The 22,479-nt window shown below is 56.0% G+C and overlaps 2 protein-coding genes across 3 annotated transcripts in view; both read left to right on the plus strand.

Annotated features, from left to right (window-relative positions):
• The first annotated feature begins 941 nt into the window (after positions 1–941).
• Positions 942–12,716, plus strand: LOC112617422 (cytochrome b-c1 complex subunit 1, mitochondrial). Of its 2 annotated transcripts, XM_025374198.1 has the most exons (13): positions 942–1,632; positions 1,895–2,035; positions 5,598–5,684; positions 6,639–6,768; positions 6,987–7,185; positions 7,777–7,856; positions 10,251–10,366; positions 10,593–10,736; positions 10,871–11,031; positions 11,156–11,241; positions 11,572–11,660; positions 12,012–12,087; positions 12,530–12,716. In XM_025374198.1, the coding sequence occupies exons 1-13, from the start codon at positions 1,564–1,566 to the stop codon at positions 12,592–12,594; spliced, it is 1,443 nt and encodes a 480-aa protein (XP_025229983.1). In that variant the 5' UTR covers positions 942–1,563; the 3' UTR covers positions 12,595–12,716. The 2 variants fall into 2 exon arrangements, with proteins under 2 accessions (XP_025229983.1, XP_025229977.1); XM_025374192.1 differs by having other exon boundaries at positions 12,012–12,716.
• A 3,670-nt stretch (positions 12,717–16,386) lies between these two features.
• Positions 16,387–22,479, plus strand: part of COL7A1 (collagen type VII alpha 1 chain) — a 32,104-nt gene continuing 26,011 nt past the window's right edge. The window contains exons 1-18 of the mRNA XM_025374181.1: positions 16,387–16,418; positions 16,526–16,611; positions 17,161–17,341; positions 18,008–18,167; positions 18,255–18,348; positions 18,441–18,602; positions 18,766–18,929; positions 19,005–19,134; positions 19,237–19,353; positions 19,456–19,602; positions 19,690–19,806; positions 19,882–20,031; positions 20,112–20,240; positions 20,861–21,004; positions 21,093–21,218; positions 21,321–21,464; positions 21,955–22,074; positions 22,204–22,347. Of these exons, the coding sequence (XP_025229966.1) occupies positions 16,527–16,611; positions 17,161–17,341; positions 18,008–18,167; positions 18,255–18,348; positions 18,441–18,602; positions 18,766–18,929; positions 19,005–19,134; positions 19,237–19,353; positions 19,456–19,602; positions 19,690–19,806; positions 19,882–20,031; positions 20,112–20,240; positions 20,861–21,004; positions 21,093–21,218; positions 21,321–21,464; positions 21,955–22,074; positions 22,204–22,347 (2,314 nt within the window). The 5' untranslated portion in view covers positions 16,387–16,418; position 16,526. The remainder of the gene's footprint in view (positions 16,419–16,525; positions 16,612–17,160; positions 17,342–18,007; positions 18,168–18,254; positions 18,349–18,440; positions 18,603–18,765; positions 18,930–19,004; positions 19,135–19,236; positions 19,354–19,455; positions 19,603–19,689; positions 19,807–19,881; positions 20,032–20,111; positions 20,241–20,860; positions 21,005–21,092; positions 21,219–21,320; positions 21,465–21,954; positions 22,075–22,203; positions 22,348–22,479) is intronic.

A 22,479-nucleotide genomic window follows, 5' to 3' on the forward strand; every position in this document is an offset into this window, starting at 1 on the left:
TTTTTTTTTTTGGGAGGGGGGACGGAGTCTCGCTCTGTCACCCAGACTGGAGTGCAGAGGCGCAATCTCGGCTCACTGCAAGCTCCGCCTCCTGGGTTCACGCCATTCTCCTGCCACAGCCTCCCGAGCAGCTGGGACTACTGGCGCCCGCCAGCACACCCGGCTAATTTTTTGTATTTTTAGTAGAGACGGGGTTTCACCGTGTTAGCCAGGGTGGTCTCGATCTTCTGACCTCGTGATCCTCCCGCCTCGGCCTCCCAAAGTGCTGGGATTACAGGTGTGAGCCACTGCGCCCGGCCGGAAACGCTGCTTTGGAGCAATCTGGCAGAAACTCCCTGAAAGGCTTTCCTGGGTTGCAATTCACAGTAAGACTTCTGAATAGAACTAACTTTAAATATTTAAAAGCTTGATTTTTTTTTTCATTAGTTGACATAACAAAGCATACCTTAGAATTTTTTTTTTTGAGACGTAGTTTCGCTCTTGTTGCCCAGGCTGGAAATGGCGCGATCTTGGCTCACGGCAAACAACCTCAGCCTCCCGGATTCAAGTGATTCTCCTGCCTCAGCCTCCCGAGTAGCTAGGATTATAAGCATGCGCCACCACACCCAGCTAATTTTGTGTTTTTAGTAGAGATGGGGTTTCTCCATGTTGGTCAGGCTGGTCTTAAACTCCTGACAGGCGATCCGCCCGACTCGGCCTCCCAAAGTGCTGGGATTACAGGCCCGACCCACCGCGCCCAGCTAGAATTCTTTTTCCTCTTACAGGAAAGGAAAAGTTTCACTATGTTGGCCAGGCTGGTCTCGAACTCCTGGCCTCAAGTGATCCACGTGCCTCGGCCTCCCAGTGTTGGGATTACAGGCGTGAGCCACCGCGCCCGGTCTCTACTTAATTCTTTTAAAGAGAAAACTGGCAGGGCGCAAACCTGGCCAACATGGAGAAACCTTGTCTCTTAAAGATACAACAATTAGCCGGGCGTAATCCCAGCTAATCGGGAGGCTGAGGCAGAATTGCTTGAACCTGGGAGGCGGAGGCTGCAGTGGGCCGAGATCGCGCCACTGCACTCCAGCCTGGACGACAGAGCAAGACCGTCTCAGAAAATAAAAAATAAATAAATAAAGAGAAAAAAAACTGACTTTCAGCACCGCCTTGTGGTCCCAGGTAAGTTTCCACTCTGGTACTTCAGCCCTGGGCTCGAACCTGCGGACACACTGCGGCTGCAACGCCCCACTCGCCAGACCTCTACTCGGAGTACGCAGCGCGGCTGGTGAGAAACATTGTGCACTCTGACTTCCACGCGTGGAATGGGGAGATGGACCGCACGGCGGGCAAACCTGCTCGGGCTGATGGACGGCAGGCGGACTGTGTGCGCAGGCACGGGCGGCAGCACTGATAGAGCCAGCCAGCCAGCCAGCCAGCCAAAGCCAGGCCAGCACAACTGACGGTCCCGGATCCCGCCAGGAGGCGGCCGAGCGCCAACTTTACGATACTGCGCCTGCGCCACGACCGCCAACGCGCCTACTCTACGCTTGCGCGGCGCAACTTAGAGCCGACTAGAGCTGGAAGATGGCGGCGTCCGTGGTCTGCCGGGCCGCTACCTCCGGGGCACAAGTGCTATTGCGCGCCCGCCGCTCGGTGAGGTGGTGGCGAGAGCGCGGGGCTTCAGGGGACAGGGCTTCGGGAAGCGGACGGGTGTGGGCTGTTAGCAGTGGTAGGTCGAGGTGGAGAGGACGCGGGGTCAGGGCCGTGGGAAGGTCATGGAGGAGGGCGGGGAAAGGTACCTCGCCGCTGGCCTAGGGGCGGGGGCGGGGACGGGGACTGGGATCCTCCTGAGCACCTGGGACGTGGTGAGCGATTCCCCAACAGAGTCCTCACTCGCAGCTGTTCCCTTCCACAGCCGACCCTGCTGCGGACGCCAGCCTTGCGGAGTACGGCAACCTTCGCTCAGGCGCTCCAGTTCGTGCCGGAGACGCAGGTTAGCCTGCTGGACAACGGCCTGCGTGTGGCCTCCGAGCAGTCCTCTCAGCCCACTTGCACGGTGAGCTGGGGACGCCACTGGGGAGAGGGCCTCCAGATTAGGCCTGCCATCTTTTCTCAGGTTGGGGTGTGACCTTGGGCTCGGGTCTTCCCGTTTATGGTTTGGGTTCGGACTCAGGATCACTCACCCCGAGAATGGCCCCATTCCCGACCCTAGCCACGGCTTGGCTTCACGGGACAATCTTCACTATAAGCCAACATTGTTTAGCATATAATGCCCGTCAAGTAGGCGGCCAAATTCTTTTCCAGCCTTTTGTTAAGGAGCCCATGTGAGAGAAGTGATCACGTCTCCTCTTATAATGCGGAAAATGGGATTCAGACACCTTAGGTGACTTGCCTTAGGTCCAGGTCTGTCACCCTCATTATGCCCAAGCTCATAATCTCCAGGCTAGACCACAAATGCATTTTAGGAAGAAATTAATTTTAGCAGTACAATGAAATGTGTGATTTTCCAAAAAATACAAATTCTCAAAATTGACTCAAGGATAGAAATCTTGACTCACAAATAGATATATGAATAGGTGAGAAGATTCCCAAGAAATAATTATCTCCTCCTCCCTTCAGTCCCCATCCCCCAGCTCCAGGGCCAGATGTTTTTATTGACACATCCTTTTAGTTTTCCAGAAACAATGTCCTGCGATTTAAATTATTACTAAGCATAGGAAAAGGTGGCCTGCAACTTCCTTGTTATATGGCACCTGTTGTAGTGAAGAATGCTATATTACATGAACTTCAAAATGTCCTAGATTGTAAGGAGCCGTCTGTGTTCCAGTGCAGAGAATCTTAAGAGTCTTGCCAATTTTGATAAAAGGGTACTGTAGATTGTAAAATGCCTCTTGCATTCCAAGATGTTAGATGTGAAATACATGTTCATCTAAGATTGTGTGACTTATGATATATGCATTGACATCTCTTAGGAAAGCAAATATTACTTTATGTTCTCACTTATCAGTGGGAGCTAAGAAATATGTATATACAGATGTAGAAAGTGGAATGATGGACAGTGAAGACTTGGAAAGATGAAAGGGTGGATAATGAGAAACTACTTAATGGGTTGGGGCCTGGAGGTTCACGCCTCTAATCTCAGAACTTTGAGAGGCCAAGGCAGGCGGATCACCTGAGATGAGGAGTTCAAGACCAGCCTGGCAAACATAGTGAAGCCCCATCTCTACTAAAAATACAAAAATTAGCCATGCATGGCAGCACATGCCTGTAATCCCAGCTACTGGGGAGGCTGAGGCAGGAGAATCGCTTGAACCCGAGAGGCAGAGATTGCAGTGAGCCAAGATCGTGCCACTGTACTCCAGCCTGAGTGACAGAGCGAGAGTCCATCTCAAAAAAAAAAAAAAAAAGAAGAAGAAATTACTTAATGGGTACAAGGTGTGTTATTCTGGTGATGGATAACGTAAAAGCCCTGATTTGACTACTTGTGCTTTTTTTTTTTTTTTTTTTTTGGAGACAGAATTTCGCTCTTGTTACACAGGCTGGTGTGCAATGGTGCAGTCTCGGCTCACTGCAACCTCCATCTCCCGGGTTCAAGTGATTCTCCCGCCTCAACCTCCTGAGTAACTGGGATTACAGGCATGTGCCACCGTGCCCGGCTAATTTTTTGTATTTTTAGTAGAGATGGGGTTTCTCCACATTGGTCAGGCTGGTCTTGAACTCCCTTGACTACTTGTGCATTCTGTGCATGTAATGACATCGCACTTGTGTGCGGGGCACAGTGGCTAACACAGGTAATTCCAGGGCTTTGAGAGGCCAAAGCAGGAGGATCAATTGAGCCCAGGAATACGAGGTTGCAGTGAGCCATGATTACTCTGGCCTGGGTGACAGAGCAAGGCCCTCTGTCTTTAAAAAAAAAAAAAAAATGGAGTTTTGGGTGTGGATAGAAACTTTTAAAAATTGCGCTTGTACCCCATAAATTTATACAATTAAAAAAAAGTCTTGGCGCAGTGGCTCATGACTGTAGTTCTAGCACTTTGGGAGACCAAGGCAGGCGGATCATGAGGTCAAGAGATTAAGACCATCCTGGCCAACGTGGTGAAACCCCACCTCTACTAAAAATACAAAAATTAGCTGGGCGTGGTGGCACACACCTGTAGTCCCAGCTACTCGTAAGGCTGAAGCAGGAGAATCGCTTGAACCCAGGAAGCAGAGGTTGAGTGAGCTGACATCAGGTCACTGCACTCCAGCCTCGTGACCGAGTGAGACTCCATGTCAAAACAAAAAAAGTGGCTGAGCGCGGTGGCTCACGCCTGTAATCCCCGCACTTTGGGAGGCTGAGGCGGGTGGGTCACAAGGTCAGGAGATCGAGAGCATCCTGGCTAACATGGTAAAACCCCATCTCTACTAAAAATACAAAAAATTAGCCGGGTGTGGTGGCAGGCGCCTATAGTCCCAGCTACTCGGGAGGCTGAGGCAGGAGAATGGCGTGAACCCGGGAGTGAGCCGAGATCACGCCATTGCACTCCAGCCTAGGTGACAGAGTGAGACTCCGTCTCGAAAAAGAAAAGTATCTTAGGAAAGTAGATGTGAAAAACTTAAATCAGCTGTGAACAAATACTAAATTAAAAGACTAGACCATGTGACCAGGTGGGGTGAGTGGTACATGTTTCTGTTTCTGTTTCTTTTTCTTCTTTCTTTCTTTCTTTTTTTTTTTTTTTTTTGAGATGGAGTCTCTGTCTCACCCAGGCTGGAGTGCAGTGGCACAGTCTGGACTCACTACAACCTCTGCCTCCCAGGCTCAAGCGATTCTTCTGTGTCAGCCTCCCAAGTAGCTGGGACTACAGGCATGTGCCACCATGCTCAACTAATTTTTGTATTTGTAGTAGAGACAGGGTTTCACCATGTTGGCCAGGCTGGTCTCAAACTCCTGACCTCGTGATCCACCCGCCTCGGCCTCCCAAAGTGCTGGGATTACAGGTATAAGGCACCACGCCTGGCCTGTGGTGCATGTTTCACAGCAACCAGGAGGCTGTCAAGAAAATTAATATTATCTTATTGGGTGCCAGGGCAACACTGGGCAGTGTTTGGTGTCCAGATCTGATTAAAAACGACAACAAAATGGTGTTATAGGAACAATATTTAGTGTGATAAAATATACAGTCTAAACCAATAGTCCCTTCCTTAATGATGAAAGGACCAAATCATTGCCAGAACAAAGGCAGCGCGTAATTTTTAGAAAGGAAAAAATAAGTAGTTGTTTGCAAATGATGTGTTGTATGCCTAGACAAAAACAAATAATTAACTGAAAAGTGAGAGTGAATTTAAGGATTTTGTATGCTGGTGAGACCAGGTAAATGTGCACAGTTAGAAGTGTCCCTGGGGGTCCTTGATAGCCAATCAGGAGAGCAATGATGCAGTGTGACTAGTCATTCGGCTGGCCCTCTGTTTGCCAGGCATGACTGTATCTCCAAGCACAGGGGTCCTGCTGGGGCGGTTCTCCCTGACTCCAGGATTCATGAGTCCCTGCTTGGGGCTTGTACTGAGTCACTCAGGTGGGGTGTGAGTAGGGGGCTGGGGAGTGGTTTGTTTGTAACCTTTGTTGGTGGCTTCTTGTCCAGGTGGGAGTGTGGATTGATGTTGGCAGCCGTTTTGAGACTGAGAAGAACAATGGGGCAGGCTACTTTTTGGAGCATCTGGCTTTCAAGGTGAGGCTCTTGAAGTCTGTCTCCTCTGGGCTTAGGGCTGCCTGTTGTCCCTCCTGAGGATGAAGGTCAGAAAAAATAGCCTGATTATGGGCCTCAGTGGCGGGGCTGATGTCTGGCCAGCCTTCCTAAAAGGAACCACATGAGCTTAACGTCTCCTGAGTAGGCACGTATCTGATGAGCCCCTGCATGAGGCCCTCAGAGCCAAGAAGACCCAAGGAACCACAGGAACCCCACTTTTCACCAGAGAAGCCAGGCCTGTGTTATGTGCATGCATACAGGAGACCTGTGGAACACACATAGATATGCACGTGCATTGTAACAAACCCACAGACATGGGCATACATGCTTATGAAATGTTCTGCTGTGGTGGAATACCTGGGCATCCCTTGGTTGGGGTGGGCAGGGCCATGGAGCTCTAATGGGCAACCCAGCCAGCTGCAATGTCACGGGTATGTGTGCAGTATTAACCAAGAGATAGCACCACTGTTCTCCACACATAGGACTAGGATTGGGTCCCACAGAGGTGGCCACTAGCATGTATAAACAGACACATACAGTCATGGGAATGGCATGGGAGGAGTGGGTTTTATCACTTGAACACAGGTGTGGGCTTACCTGACCATGGCTGTCGATAAGAAGGGGGAGGTGTACTGGTAATGACCCCACTGCTCGTTGGTAAGGTGTTACAGAGCTTTAGGAAACACTTGGTCTGGCCATGCCCTTCTGTCCTGGCCCTGGTTATCTCTATTCTGTTGGCCCATGATGCCATGGCCTTGGTCACCACAAGGCCTGCTTAGTACTTGGTAAACACAGACTCTGGGATCTGTGTCCCCAGAGTCTATGCTGAGGGAGGTACCTGTGGACCAGTGGTCCTGCTGGATCTTTAGCCTCTGAGGACAGGGTTCTTGGGCTCCTGTGTGGCTTCTGATTGGTCTGGTTGATATCTGATTCCAGGGAACAAAGAATCGTCCTGGCAGTGCCCTGGAGAAGGAGGTGGAGAGCATGGGGGCCCATCTTAATGCCTACAGCACCCGGGAACACACAGCTTACTACATCAAGGCGCTGTCCAAGGATCTGCCAAAAGGTAACACCTGGAGGAAGAGGTGGGGCAGAGGGCAGGGGGGCAGAGGACAGCTACCCAGGAGTCCCTGGCTGACCACAGAATCATATTACCCTTAGCGTATGGCTTTCCAGCTGGGCAGCTAGGGGTGGGCAGCAGGAGATGCCAGGCCTGGGGATTTTGTGCTGTCGTTGGTCTCCAGTGGTCCACCTGGCACCTAAACATGTCCTCCTTGCATCTAGTTGTGGAGCTCTTGGGTGACATTGTGCAGAACTGTAGTCTGGAAGACTCACAGATCGAGAAGGAACGTGATGTGATCCTGCGGGAGATGCAGGAGAATGACGCATCTATGCGAGACGTGGTCTTTGACTACCTGCATGCCACAGCATTCCAGGGCACACCTCTAGCCCAGGCTGTGGAGGGGCCCAGTGAGAATGTCAGGTGAGAGTTGGCTGGGCTTGTGGTGGGATGCTTGCCCCATTCTCGCCTGGCCAGACCCTTTCCAGGTCACATTTTTAGTTGGCTAACTGTCTGTCGGGGTTATTTTCCTGAGTCATGCGATTGGAGACAGTTTCTGTATCCATGTGGTCCAGTGAGTCTTTTTTAATGGCTTTGTGGGCTTCACTTGAGTTTTGGGCTTTGTTTTAAGGTATGTTTTGGTGCATGTCCTGACAGTCCAAGGGCGGGGTGTCTGGGTGTCCCCTCCATGTGGTCTCTTGTCTCCTTTGGTGATGGCTCTGGGAGCTTTGATACTGCCCTTTGAGAGTCCTACAGTGTTGGCTCACACATTCTCAGAGAAGACTATGAGCCTGTCCTGAGGTCAGGCATGAGGCAAGGGCGGACGAGGGTTGCCCTCTGGGCCTTGAAGGAGTGGGTGGCAGAGATGGGGAAAGGGGGTCGGGGGTGTGCTAGGGCCCACTCTTCGGAGAAACCATGCCTCTCCTAGTCTGCCTCCTCAGTCCCATTCACGCACACACCCCAACTCACTCCAGTGTGGTAGAGGTGCTGACACACTGGCCATATGTCTTGTAGGAAGCTGTCTCGTGCAGACTTGACCGAGTACCTCAGCACTCATTACAAGGCCCCTCGAATGGTGCTGGCAGCAGCTGGAGGTGAGTGATGGACTCACTGAAGTGGGGTCCTAGCCTTGGTTATCAAAGCCAAGGTCCTGGTTCCCACCATAGGGGACGTTCCACCCCAGGGGACCCTGCTCCCACCCTAACCTTGAGGGGAATGACCTTCTGCCTGTGCTGTCTGAGGTGGGACAGGAGTCTACCCTGCTGCCACCACTGGGACTGGTTAAACAGGATGCTGTCCCTCTGGTACAGGTCTGTCTTAGCCCCACCTGGTCCTAGGATACTGAGTTTATGGGCTGGTAGGGGATGTAAGCCCCTGGCCTTGTTCCTTGTGGCCTTGCCCTTGGGAGAGCCAGCCATTAGTTGTGTATTGATGCATGCCTGATAACAGACCAAGAAGTGCCTTGAAAGGAAGGCACAGAGGGGTCGGGGAGATTTCACTGGGGCCTCAGAGTTGTAGGTTGGGGGAGGGGCTTTTTAAAGCACCTGTAGTTTGAACAGAAGCCTGAAAGGTGGTGAGTGTTATTTAGGTGGTATGGGGAACTGAGCACAGGGGAAGAGCATGTCATGGTCTGAGGTTTGCTCTGCTGCTGTGTGGGGTCACAGTGCAGGCAGGCTAGCTAGAGAGGGGCTGTGGTAGGGACTGGGCAGGAGATGGCAGGAGCAAGGGGGAGCAGTAAATGTACTCCAGGTGGTTTTATAGATGGAACCTGGTTGGGGTCTGGACATGGGTAAGGAACTGAGGTTAAGATGCTTCCCATCTTGGCTGGGTGTGGTGGCTCACGCCTGTAATCCTAGCACTTTGGGAGGCCGAGGTAGGTTAATCACTTGAGGTCAGGAGTTCGAGACCAGCCTAGCCAACATGGCAAAACCCTGTCTCTAGTAAAAGTACAAAAATTAGCCAGGCATGGTGGCAGGCACCTATAATCCCAGCTACTCGGAAGGCTGAGGCAGGAGAATCGCTTGAACCCGGGGGGCGGAGGTTGCAGTGAGCTGAGATTGTGCCACTGCACTCTGGCCTGGGCAACAGAGTGAGACTCCATCTCAAAAAAAAAAAAAAAAAGCTTCCCAGCTGAGCTGACTTTGGCAGCTGAGTATGCATAAAAGACCAATAGGATGAACATGACCGGGGTTTTGGAGCTGAGGAACCTGGGGGTAAGAGCAGTCTGACATGTCTGTCAGACTAGCAGGGCTTGAGCTCACGGAAGGAATAAAAGGCCAACACAGGGCAGGGTGCGGTGGCTCACGCCTGTAACCCAGAACTTTTTGGGAGGCCGAGGCAGGCGGATCACGAGGTCAAGAGATTGAGACCATCCTGGCTAATATGGTGAAACCCCATCTCTACTAAAAATACAAAAAAATTAGCCGGGCGTGGTAGCGGGCGCCTGTAGTCCCAGCTACTTGGGAGGCTGAGGCAGGAGAATGGCATGAACCTGGGAGGTGGAGCTTGCAGGGAGCCGAGATCGTGCCACTGCACTCCAGTCTGGGCGACAGAGCGAGACTCCGTCTCAAAAAAACAAAAAACAAAAACAAAAAAAAAATAGGCCAACACAGGCCGGGTGCAGTGGCTCACGCCTGTAATCCCAGCACTTTGGGAGGCTGAGGTGGGCGGATCACGAGGTCAGGAGATCGAGACCATCCTGGCTAACACAGTGAAACCCCGCCTCTACTGAAAATACAAAAAAATTAGGCATGGTGTCGGGCACCTATAGTCCCAGTTACTTGGGAGGCTGAGGCAGGAGAATAGCGTGAACCCGGGAGGCGGAGCTTGCAGTGAGCTGAGATCGCGTCACTGTGCTCCAGCCTGGGCAACAGAGTGAGACTCCGTCTTGGGGGGGAGAAAAAGGCCAGCGTAACTGGTGGCACCACAGAGCCCTCTTGTGGAGGTGAGGAGGCCAGATCCAAGGAGTCCTAGGGTATACGTTTGTAACATTATTTGCAAATGTCCCCAGCTCTCAGGGGACCCCAGACCTTATCACAGCCCTGTAATAGCACCTCTTTCTGCCCCCTCACTTGCCATCCCCTGCCGGGCCAGCAGCCAGAAATACTTGAGGGAGAGCTAGAGGGAAAAGGCAGGCCAGGTGGCTTTGTACCCAGGAGTACCAGTCTTGTCCTTGATATAGGTGGAATGCATCTTCTCAAGTGAGAACCCACACTTACATCACATGGCAGCCCGTGTTGAAGTTCTGAGCGCTGCTGCTCTTCTAGGACTGAGGCCGTGGGGGCTATCTGGCCCTGAGGTGTCTGTCCTGTCCACAAGGCAGGGTCTGTCTAAGGAGGACCTTCTTTCCTCACCTTGTTCTAATGTCACATACTCCTGGTTTCTCCCACTAAGATAGGACATGGGGGTCCTCCGCCTGTCTGTGAACTCCCCTGCACCCTGTGCTTTGGGACCTGGCTGGTCAGTAATGCCACTGTCTGTCTCAGCAGGAGTGGAGCACCAGCAACTGTTAGACCTTGCCCAGAAGCACCTTGGTGACATCCCTTGGACATACGCAGAGGACACTGTGCCCGCTCTTACTCCATGCCGCTTCACTGGCAGTGAGGTGTGCTGCCTATTGGGCCGGGGTAGTGCTCAGCTGGGGGCCTGTGGGAGGACCCACATGTGCATGGTTATCCTAGTGACTCCAGAGATACCTCAGCAGTTGGGAAGGAGTTCTCTGGCTTCTGCGTCACAGGCACACATGGTCACACACACGTACACCCTCTACCCACCTTTTCTGTTCCCCCGGCAGTCTGGCTGTCCCTCAACCTTGTCATATACTGTTTCAGATCCGCCACCGTGACGATGCTCTACCTTTTGCTCATGTGGCCATTGCAGTAGAGGGTCCTGGCTGGGCCAGTCCGGACAATGTGGCCTTGCAAGTGGCCAATGCCATCATCGGCCACTATGATTGCACTTACGGTGGTGGCGTGGTGAGTGCCAGAGTGAGCATGGTACCTCACCTTCAGGGAAGAGAGGGTGCTGGGGCTGTGTGCTTCTGTGCGTGGGGGTCACAGTATGGGTTGAAGACAAGAGGGTGGGTGCTGACCACCTATCCCCCTGGCAGCACCTGTCCAGCCCGCTGGCTTCAGGTGCCGTGGCCAACAAGCTATGCCAGAGTTTCCAGACCTTCAGCATCTGCTATGCAGACACGGGTTTGCTGGGTGCACACTTTGTCTGTGACCGAATGAAAATCGATGACATGATGTTCGTCCTGCAAGGGCAGTGGTAAGTGGCAGCCTGGTACTCCTAGGTGGGATGGCGGCTTTAACCAGTGCAGTGGGAGGCTGAGAGAGGACACATTGGCTCAAAGTGAACACCACCCATCCACCCCCGCCCCCTCCGACTTTAGGATGCGCCTGTGTACCAGTGCCACGGAGAGTGAGGTGGCCCGGGGCAAAAACATCCTCAGAAATGCCCTGGTGTCTCATCTAGATGGTGAGTCCTGCAGCTCAGTGGGGAGGGATAGAGTGCATCTTGCCAGCGACAGCCCCAAGGTGGCCACCACTCCTAACTAACCAAAGTTAGAAAGGAAAACTTTGAAGACCACACTGTGCCCCATCACCCCATCCTTGGAAATGCAGGCAGGTGTGGGACAGGTCCACAGCCCATCGCTACCATAATAGGTGACCACAGAAGAGAGGGCTGTGATCTGGGTCAGCATGAGGTCAGGGAGGTCCTTGTCAACCTTAGGCTGGAAGTTGTTTGTGTACCTGTGGGTCCAGGATTGGGCTGGGTGGATTTCTGAGCCCTCCCCCACCCTTAAAGGCACTACTCCTGTGTGTGAGGACATTGGTCGCAGCCTCCTGACCTATGGCCGCCGCATCCCCCTGGCTGAATGGGAAAGCCGGATTGCGGTAACATGGGCCCCTGGGAGAGGTTCTGGAATCTTGACCTGACAGACACCTGGAGGTGCAGCGTTGGGGCCTGGCACAGCAGAGCCTGCTCCTATAGGCATCCCTGGTGTCCTAGGCAGCTGTCACCTGCAGGGATAGCATAGTGGGAGGGCAGGGCAGAGGTGCTGATGGCTGTGGAGATGGGTGCGGCCCATGGAAGTCTATAGCAAGGATCCCTTCCGCCTTTCCCCTTTTGGGTTGGGGACAGCTGCATGCTGCCTGTGGGAGATCTCAGCTAGTTGGATGATGCTGACTGGCTGAGGTGGTGGCCAGGTGCCTGTTAGCTAGTATGTCCTCTGCCTCACCCTGCAGGAGGTGGATGCCAGTGTGGTGCGTGAGATCTGCTCCAAGTACATCTATGACCAGTGCCCAGCGGTGGCTGGATATGGTAAGTGGCCTAGGGGATCTGCTCTTTGTTTATTTCCTCAGGCCATTCTCTTGGCCTCGCCTTCCACCTCTGCTCCCCCACTGCTGCTCAGCTTACAGAGCAGCCAGTTAAGGCCCCAAGCAGCTCTCCCAAGTCCCCTGGCTGCCAGGGAGTTCTTGCTCAGAAAACCTGTCCCGGCAGTTCCTTGACTGCCTGCCAGGGTGCCTCCATCAATACCCTGCACCCGTCAGGTAACGGGCACCTCCATGTGGGGTGGGGCTTCAAGGGCCAGAACATGAAGGGACAGGCTCAGCACCCCTGGGGGAATGTTCTCTTCCCTCTTTCCACTCAAAGCCTGTCTTGTGCTGCTCTAGGCAGCAGCTCCGAACTGGGTGCGGCGCAGGGCCAGGTGTCCCTGTGCAGGCCAGGTACCCCACCCTGACGCTCCACCCTATCCCCACAGGCCCCATTGAGCAGCTCCCAGACTACAACCGGATCCGTAGCGGCATGTTCTGGCTGCGCTTCTAGGCGGGAAGCCTGTGTAAACAAGAGAGCTGGGTTGGGGCTCGTGGTCCCCCCACCACAAACAGCACTCCGGCTCCTCTAACCTGTGCCACAGGTGACCACCAATAAAATCTTCTGCTGAGAAATGTGTCGTCCCTCTTTTGGCATTGGCATGGAGTCCATGGGGCAGTAGATGGGGAGCAAGGACTTCCCTCTAGTTCTGCAGCTCCTGGATCCTCCTGCCTTCCCACAGGCTGATGTGTCCTCAGCCAGGGGCAAGCATGGGGGCTGCAGCAGAGGCCGGAAGTCTTTGATGCCTGCAGGGAGCTGAGCCCAGATGTTTCCACTCAGCCACTTAGGGGATGTTCCTCAGCCAGCCGGTCCCAAGAGTGGGCTATGGGAGTCCATAGGAAGTGTAAACCCAGCCTTTGCCCCTGTAGGAGTCCCAGCCTGGAATCCCTGGGGGCTCAGGTGGGAAACCCCTCACTGTGGACCTTGTGCCAAGTCACCCCCTGGTGGTCTCTAGTTTGCTGGGGTGGACCAGAGGGGCCAAGGGGTATCTCCAAGGATGCCTCTTGCGTGTGTTTACTCTGGATTCTGGGAGGAGGATAGCCTGGGGCATAGTGTTCCCATTTGGTTTCTAACTGCTGCCTGGACAAGCAGGGCAAGAATCCTTTGCCTCCGCTGACTCAGGCTCCAAGAATAGCCCTGAGCTCAGTGGGGCCCAAGCCCCCTCCTTCAACTACATCTGTCCCAGGCAAGTCCAGAGCTGCTACCCTGACAATCCCCTCCCCATTTTCCTGAGGCTGCCAGGACCCGGTACAGCTCTTAGCTACCTAGTCCCTCTGTTATCTCTTTGGATTCTGGTCCCCATGGTGGGTGGGCAGGTAGGCTGTTCCTCCTTCACCCCCCAGTGCTTCCACAATCAGGTTCTCTGGGATCCCAGGGGGAAGTTGAAAGTGAGGGGCCCAGTTTTCCTTTGAGGAAGTCACTGCCTGGCAATCACAAGCAGGGTGCTGGGACAAGGTGGTTTAGAAGAGGGCTGTTGAGAAGTCCCCCCGGCATCCTAGCTTGGAAGTAGCCCAAGGAACCCTTGTACCGTTCTCACCCTGCCCCAGTGCCTTTCCTTCACCATTGGGTGCCATAAGTTGTCAATTCGGAGACATTTGTTAAGCACCTTCTATGGTCCGGGACCAGGGCATTGCACAGATCATTCTACTTTGTGAACCGCTGGAGAGAAGATGCTGGGCAGCGCAGAACCCTGACAGGCCCAACCCTGGGTGCTCTTGGAGATGCAACACCCAGGCCGGGGAACAAGTGCCAAGTCTGTTGCCAAGTTTGAGCTCCTGGAGGATGGGGCTTCATCTGTAAGCCCAGCCTGGCCCTTAGAGACTACAGGTGTGCTGGTCACGAGAGCTTGAGCTGCTGGGAGTGGTCTGGTTCTAAGGGACCTTGCATACCAAGCCAGGGACTCTGGTCTTTACCCTGGAGCCATGCTGGGGAGGTGTGTGGAGGTTACCATGAAGAGAAGTGACTTGGTCAGCGTTGAGATTCAGCATGGGGACTCTCGGGCCACATTTCTGTATCAGTCCTGGTGAGCTGTGCTGTGGCAGAGCAGAGGTCATGGCCACACAAGAGCTGGAGCCAGCTGCAGGGGACACAAAGAGGACTACATTCCCAGCAGGGCTGGGAGACGCAGGGGCAGGAGTGGATTGGAGGAGGGTAATCTTCCATAGTCCAGTGAGGAGTTTGGTGGTGTCCAGGGCACAGTGGGATGTGTGGGGCTGGCACCTGATAAAGAGGCCCTGGTTGGAAACAGATGGGGAGAGGTAGTGACTAAGGCCAGGGAAGGAAATGTTCAGGGAAGCTTGGGAGGGAGAAAGATGTGCTCTGGGGGCTCCACTGCCCTGATGGGATTGCAGATAGGTACTGGCCTCTGGGGCTGTGCCCTAGGCTGTGTGCCTCCCAGGAGGCCAGAGCTGGGGCCTCAGAGGGCCACACTCCTGCTCATAAGCCTCATAGGAGCTCCAGACATGTAGTCACTCCAACCTTACTCCTACCTTCCCAACAGCCTCTCCCAGCACCCTTTGAGAGACCCTCTCACAGCAACCTGTCCTTTCTTTTGGGGGCACCTCAATTCTGATGAGGTTTGCCTGAGCACCCACCCTCCCAGCTGGGCCTCCTGTCTCCCCTAAGGCTGGCCCACGTGTGCACATATGTCTGTACTGTACTGTCTGTGCCACTGGCCTGCTCTCGCCCACCCTGGCTGTGCAGGAGGAAGTGACAGTCTTAGTGGGAAGGGGCTGCTTGTGTGATGAGAACATATGTGGTTCTCTGCAGCCCTCACCTGGAGCACACCTTGCAGGGATGGGGGGTCCTGGGACATGGTTGAGGAGACTCTGACCTTGGAATAAGGTTCTAGGCCCCATGGGGTCACAGCACTGTGCCCCAGGATAGTTTCAGGGGTCAGTAATAAGGAATAGCCCCAGCCTTCCTTGGGCAATAGGAAAGCAGGCAGCATGGATGGTCTTCACTGCCTCCAGCTCTGGCCACACCGGAGTCCTCAGGCTGTGGGGCTGGGCATATTAGAAGGGGCCCAGCAGCCTTGGTGAGTATAGATGTGCTTTCTGGGCTGCCCAGAGTTATTCAGGATTAGCAGGGAAAAAAGGGGGAGCAGGACCCAGATGGAGGCCTGCCCTTCTTAGGGGTACCTCTCTGCCTTAGTGTCACCCATCTAATGAAGAGATACGCATATACAAAGTCCCACCTCCTTGGGACAGTAGCCCTGGTCTGGTGTGTTGGGGGACTGTCCACAGCCTCAGAAGCCAAGCTGGGGGAGGGTGGGAAGTCAGCCTGGGTAAGGGGAGAGGAGTAAGGTAGCGGGCAGTTATGAAGCCAGAAGCTACAGGTACCATGAGGGCAATGAGGAAAGGAGGAAGGGGCCCAAGGAGACCTCGGCCTGGTGGGGGAGATGGGTGGCAGGGACCTGCAAGAAAAGTAGATGGAAGGAGGGGATGCCTATGGGTGAGGACATGTAGGTAGGGGGACCCGGCCTGGGGCATGGAGGGCTGGATTCCTGAGAGATGAGCTGTCACTGTGGGTGGTCCCGCTCTCCACAGATGGGCGGCCCCCTCCCTTCAGGCACAGCTGGATTGCATCTGCCTGGGACATGGTAGAGGGTGTGGGACGCTGGGACATATGCATAAGCATGACACAGGTTCTCTCCTCCTTCTGGCTTATCCCCTACAAAGACAGGGTGAGTTACTTGGATCTAGGCCAAGGGGACCTTGGTTTCCCTAAGACAGGCCCAGAGTCACTCATTTGCCAGGGCTTCTCCTGTCAAGGAGATTGGGGTGGGGCTCAGGAGGCCCACCAGACAGATGGCTGAATCACAGGAGTGGCCGGCGGGACCCATGGCCTGAGGGCTTGTCTGGGCACCCCCACCGGATTGGGGGTGAGTCATCCTCAGCTGCAGCCCCCACCCCCCACGGCGCTGCTGCCTTGTGGCTCTGCAGGAACCTGTCCACTCCTCAGCCTGGTCACTGTGATTGACCTAAAGCAGCCAAGACCTGTGACCTTAGATGGAGTTAGGGGTACTCCCTCAGCATCTGTCCAGGGAGAACCTTCTGGGAAATTCCCAGAAGCCAAGGGGGGTCGGTGGGTTTATAGTTAAGTGCGTCATATCGTTTGTCTGGGGGAGGGGTGGTGGGGGCGGCGACCTCTCAGGGATGTGGGTGAGGGCGGGTGCCTGGGTCCCCGCCTGCCGCTCCGCCCCCCGAGATCAGGGACTTTTCTCTGCTCTGCCCGCGGGACTGCAGCGGCGGCGGCGGGAGCGGGCGGACGCGCAGGCAAGACCAGGACTCGGGCTGGAGGGGCGCTGGGCTCGGACCCGCCAAGGCCGCAGGGGAGCAAGGGGCAGAGGCGGGGGTCCTAGCTGACTGCTTCTACCGACTAGGATGAGGCTGCGGCTTCTGGTGGCCGCGCTCTGCGCCGGGATCCTGGCAGGGGCGCCCCGAGTGCGAGCCCAGCACAGGGAGAGAGGTGGGCACCGCAAGGGAGGACCTGGCCCGGGGCACCGCAAGGGAGGACCCGGCCTGGGGCACTGCACCGTGTCACCCTCCGCTCCACTCGGCCTTCATCCCCGACACCCCCCCCCCGCCCACAACCCAGCCAACTCCGCGACTCCCCGAGGATTCCTCCTAATTCTGGGACTCCCTGAACCCTCCGCGGTCGGTGCTGGGTTCCCTAAACTGCCTCCTATCCTGTTCCGACTCAAATTCTGGCTCCCTGGATGCACGCGGGGTCCCCTGCCTTATGTCAATCCGCGCCGGCCCCTAGAGGCTGACCTCAGTCCCAAGTCCACACCCGTGCTGGCGACTCTCCCTCCCCCGCACACCCCAACCCCCCGCGGGAGTCTGCTCTGGGACCCACGCAGCTCGACTCCCTCCAAGGCCCCCAGGCTCAGGCCGACTCGGCCCTGGTTTGCATAAGATGAGGCCTACTCTCCCCACCATCCCAAGTCCCAGCGAGGCCGGGGAGGCGGGTGGTTGGCCTCCCAGAAGAGGCCCTGATGTCTTCTGCCCGCCCCAGTGACCTGCACGCGCCTTTACGCCGCTGACATTGTGTTCTTACTGGATGGCTCCTCATCCATTGGCCGCAGCAATTTCCGCGAGGTCCGCAGCTTTCTCGAAGGGCTGGTGCTGCCTTTCTCTGGAGCAGCCAGTGCACAGGGTGTGCGCTTTGCCACAGTGCAGTACAGTGATGACCCACGGTGAGTAGCGGCCCTGGGGGCTGGGGACCCCGGGATCCCACCAAGACCCCTTCCCCAGGAAGGGAGGAGACCCCGGAAACCTCAGACCGGGTCTTTCCGGAAACAAGTTTTGGGGAACCTAGAGACCCCCTAGCCAGGACCTCCTCTGGAGACAGAGATAAGGATTCCCTAGGTAGAACCTTCATGCCCTGAAGCACCTCCAGGCTATTGCAAGACAGGAAGGTGCAAGACAGGCTGTGTTTTCTGAGCTGGAGATGGGGAGCCCAGGAGGGGCCCCCCATGCCTGTTGGACTCTTCATGTTCTAGCCCCTTAACCCCTGCAGCCGTTCACCAGAGGTGCTCCATCTGGCCAGCATCCACTTTCCTACATCTGGACCCCTCCTCCTGCAATTATTTAATTAAGCAGCATCTTGTTTCCCACAGACTGTGAGCCCCTAAGGGCTCCTTCAGGCCTGCCCAGGCCCAGCTGCAGATGGTGCACAAAGGAGCCCCTGGGGAGTTTGTTAACCTGGGGGTTCCAGAGGAAAGTGGATGTGGAGAATCACAGAATGAAGGGACCTCTCAAGAGAGCCTGATACCCATAACCCTCACCCTAGAGGCCTCCTCAAGGCCAGGGCCAGAAGAGATCCTGAGTCCTAGCCTGTTGCCACCCCTACCCTCCAACAGGACAGAGTTCAGCCTGGATGCACTTGGCTCTGGGGGTGATGTGATCCGCGCCATCCGTGAGCTCAGCTACAAAGGGGGCAACACTCGCACAGGGGCTGCAATTCTCCATGTGGCTGACCGTGTCTTCCTGCCCCAGCTGGCCCGACCTGGTGTCCCCAAGGTGATCCTTACCCCTTCCATGCCTCCCAAGATGACCCCAAATGAAGTGTTCAGAGGAGCCGTGATTTGACCCCTGCACCTGTCCCAGGTCTGCATCCTGATCACAGATGGGAAGTCCCAGGACCTGGTGGACACAGCTGCCCAAAAGCTGAAGGGGCAGGGGGTCAAGCTGTTTGCTGTGGGTAAGGACCGAGCAGGGATGACAGGTCAGCTGGGGAGTGGGAGCGGTCAGAGAGCATGTGGGTGACTGAGTCCTGACTGGTTGTCACTTCAGGGATCAAGAATGCCGACCCTGAGGAGCTGAAGCGAGTTGCCTCACAGCCCACCAGTGACTTCTTCTTCTTCGTCAATGACTTCAGCATCTTGAGGACACTACTCCCCCTCGTTTCCCGGAGAGTGTGCACAACTGCTGGTGGCGTGCCTGTGACCCGGCCTCGTGAGTTCCTGCCTACATGGTGTGCCCCGACCTAGACCCTGGACCCCAACCCCCACTTGGGAGTGCTGATTCCATCCTATGTGCTCCTGACCCTAACCCCAACTCTGCACCACACATGCCCACCCCAATCCTCCTGCCTGATCCCCTGATCCCCCATTCCCAGTGGATGACTCAACCTCTGCTCCACGAGACCTGGTGCTGTCTGAGCCAAGCAGCCAATCCTTGAGAGTACAGTGGACAGCGGCCAGTGGCCCTGTGACTGGCTACAAGGTCCAGTATACTCCTCTGACGGGGCTGGGACAGCCACTGCCGAGCGAGCGGCAGGAGGTAGGATGTCAGGAGTGATAAGTGGTGGCTGGGGACTTGGCTGGGCAAGATAAAGTGACCTCTGGCCCTGGGCAGGTGAACATCCCAGCTGGTGAGACCAGCGTGTGGCTGCAGGGTCTCCGGCCACTGACTGAGTACCAAGTGACTGTGGTTGCCCTCTACGCCAACAGCATCGGGGAGGCAGTGAGCGGGACAGCTCGGACCAGTGAGCAATTCTGCCAGCCTCTGACCCCATTCACCTAACTCCCCACCCCAGTACCCCCTCCCACTCCTGACTCCATGAATCCCTGGTGGGACTCTCCCCCAGCTGCCCTGGAGGGGCCGGAACTGACCATCCAGAATACCACAGCCCACAGCCTCCTGGTGGCCTGGCGGAGTGTGTCAGGTGCCACTGGCTACCGTGTGACATGGCGGGTCCTCAGTGGTGAGTGAGAGATGTGGGCTGAGGGGAGTCCCTGCACCTCAGACAAAACTGTAGAGTCCTGTGTCTGCAAGGCCCACTGGCCTCTTGGTGCCCCCCATGCAGGTGGGCCCACACAGCAGCAGGAGCTGGGCCCTGGGCAAGGTTCAGTGTTGCTGCGCGACTTGGAGCCTGGCACAGACTATGAGGTGACCATGAGCACCCTGTTTGGCCATAGTGTGGGGCCCACCGCTTCCCTGACGGCTCGCACTGGTGAGAAGGCTGGGCACTTTCGTCAGGCTGGGACGGGCAGGCAGGGCAAGGACCGGAGGCCACTGACATCCCATGTGCCCTGGGCAGATGCTTCTGTTGAGCAGACCCTGCGCCCGGTCATCCTGGGCCCCACATCCATCCTCCTTTCCTGGAACTTGGTGCCTGAGGCCCGTGGCTACCGGTTGGAATGGCGGCGTGAGACTGGTCAGTGTGGGGGAAGGGACGGACAGGCAAGGGTCAGGGCATGGCGTCAGCTGGCCTAACCCTGTCATCTTGCAGGCTTGGAGCCACCACAGAAGGTGGTGCTGCCCTCTGATGTGACCCGCTACCAGTTGGATGGGCTGCAGCCGGGCACAGAGTACCGCCTCACACTCTACACTCTGCTGGAGGGCCGCGAGGTGGCCACCCCTGCAACCGTGGTTCCCACTGGTGAGGGCTCTGTGGGCTGGGCCAGTGAGTGGGGGAGGTGTCGGAGCCCCAGGCTGCCTCTATGCTGTGCTCTCCAACAGGACCAGAGCTGCCCGTGGGCCCTGTGATGGACCTGCAAGCCACCGAGCTGCCCGGGCAGCGGGTGCGAGTGTCCTGGAGCCCAGTCCCCGGTGCCACCCAGTACCGCATCATTGTGCGCAGCACCCAGGGTAAGGTGGACACAACCAGCACCCCCACCACACACACTGAAGTTCCAGCCTCTCCTTCCACACCTGGGTCCCTATAGTCTCCTCCCTGTCTCCTTATCCATCTGCTTCCCAGGATGGCACTGAGCCCTGAAGTGTCACAGGGTGTGTCTGCCCCTACCCTGCCCCAGCCGATCTCCTCCCTGCCCCACACCCCTGTCCATGGCTTGCGACTCTGCACAGCCACAAACTCAGTCACCTGCCTTTCTGTGACCCTAGTGGTGACCACTGTACACCAACCTCTCATTGCATGTCCCCATCCAGCACCGACTTCTGCCATCCCACGTCAGTGTCTATCAACAGCTCATCAGTTCTCACTGCAGTCCACTGGCTCCTGTCATCCTACATGCCAGCATCCCACGGACCCCTGTCCTCCAGTGTCCCTGACCATCACTGGCCCCTTTCATCCTATGTCCTTGTCTTGCATTCACTTTTTTCAACCATATCCCATCTCTCTGGTCCCCACCACCCCACATCCCCACCTCCATGGCCCTTCTCGCTGTGTGTCCCTGTCCATCACTGCCATTGTCCCACGTCCCTGTCTCTTTTTGACCCCTGCCCACCTACGCTGACTTCTCTCTTAGGGGTTGAGCGGATCCTGATGCTTCCCGGGAGTCAGACAGCGTTCGACTTGGATGACGTTCAGGCTGGGCTTAGCTACACTGTGCGGGTGTCTGCTCGAGTGGGTTCCCGTGAGAGCAGTGCCAGTGTCCTCACTGTCCGCCGGGGTGAGCACTACAGGAAGCTTGTGGAGGACAGCTGTCTGCCTCACTCTGGTCCTGGTTCTGACCTCTGACCTCTGTGTTTAACCCCTAGAGCCGGAAACCCTACTTGCTGTTCCAGGGCTGCAGGTTGTAGTGTCAGATGCTACGAGAGTGAGGGTGGCCTGGGGACCCGTCCCTCAAGCCAGTGGATTTCGGATTAGCTGGAGCACAGGCAGTGGTCAGTGTGGGGTGTGTGGGGGGACTGCTGAAGGGACCAATGAGGGTATGGGGGCCGGAGGGGACAGGCAGGAGCCATGCCAGCATTTCCCTCTGACCTCAGGTCCAGAGTCCAGCCAGACACTGCCCCCAGACTCTACTGTCACAGACATCACAGGGCTGCAGCCTGGAACCGCCTACCAGGTGGCTGTGTCTGTACTGCGAGGGAGAGAGGAGGGCCCCGCTGCGGTCATCGTGGCTCGAACAGGTCAGGGCCTGCCCCTGTCCCTTGACTCTCTGCCTCCATTGCTCTTTCAGACCCCCATGCCTTCCCTTGCAGACCCTTGCTACTCCCCAGAACTCCTGCCTCCCCTTTCAGATTCCTACTCCCTCCTCCCTCAGAGACTCTGCTTCCCCTTCAGTTTCAGCTGTCTCCCCTTAAGCCCTTCCCATCTTCAGATTCCCCCGCTTCTCCCCTAAGACTCCCACAATCTTTGCCCTCAAATTTCCACCACCTCAGCCCTCAGACCCCCACCCCTTTTTTTGCTGGACCCAAATCTCCTCTGAGATTTACACTTTCTCCTCCATCAGACCCCCTCACTGCCTCCTAAAACCTCCATCTCCCCACTTCTCCACTGGACCTATTCACCATCTCCTCTGTCTTCTGTTAGACTCTCATCGCCTTCCACTATCAGCATCAGATAGCCCCACTCGTTCCTGCCTGCTCCAACAGACTCCCCATTGCCTCTCCCCACTAGACCCACTGGGCCCAGTGAGGACAGTCCATGTGACTCAGGCCAGCAGCTCATCTGTCATCATTACCTGGACCAGGGTTCCTGGCGCCACAGGATACAGGGTTTCCTGGCACTCAGCCCATGGTGGGGACTGGGGTTTGGGAGAGGGCAGGTCAGGGTGGAATGGGGGCTGGGGGTTTATTGGGGGTCCAGGTGGGGCTCTGGGGGACAGAGTTTGACTAGCCCTGGAGTTGCCTCCATCCCTGCTCCTAGGCCCAGAGAAATCCCAGTTGGTTTCTGGGGAGGCCACGGTGGCTGAGCTGGACGGGCTGGAGCCAGATACTGAGTATACGGTGCATGTAAGGGCCCATGTGGCTGGTGTGGATGGGCCCCCTGCCTCTGTGGTTGTCAGGACTGGTGAGTGGACCCTGACCAGCTGCTAGCCACACCGAATTAGCTACCCTGCCCTGCTGTGTATTCCTGATTGCCCAGCTGCCTCCACGCCCCTGCTTAGTGACTGTCCTGTCCACACTGACCCACCCCGCACTG

The sequence above is a fragment of the Theropithecus gelada genome, chromosome 2 (assembly GCF_003255815.1).
Source record: "Theropithecus gelada isolate Dixy chromosome 2, Tgel_1.0, whole genome shotgun sequence".
In the NCBI taxonomy this organism is placed as follows: domain Eukaryota; kingdom Metazoa; phylum Chordata; class Mammalia; order Primates; family Cercopithecidae; genus Theropithecus; species Theropithecus gelada.

What these genes read in the sequence shown, in the direction of transcription:
- LOC112617422 (XM_025374192.1), top strand. Translation starts at nt 1,564, where the DNA reads ATGGCGGCGTCCGTGGTCTGCCGGGCCGCTACCTCCGGGGCACAAGTG. An exon ending in TATTGCGCGCCCGCCGCTCG is followed by an intron (nt 1,633 to 1,894) that starts GTGAGGTGGTGG and finishes TCCCTTCCACAG; the next exon opens with CCGACCCTGCTGCGGACGCC. An exon ending in GTCCAAGGATCTGCCAAAAG is followed by an intron (nt 6,769 to 6,986) that starts GTAACACCTGGA and finishes CCTTGCATCTAG; the next exon opens with TTGTGGAGCTCTTGGGTGAC.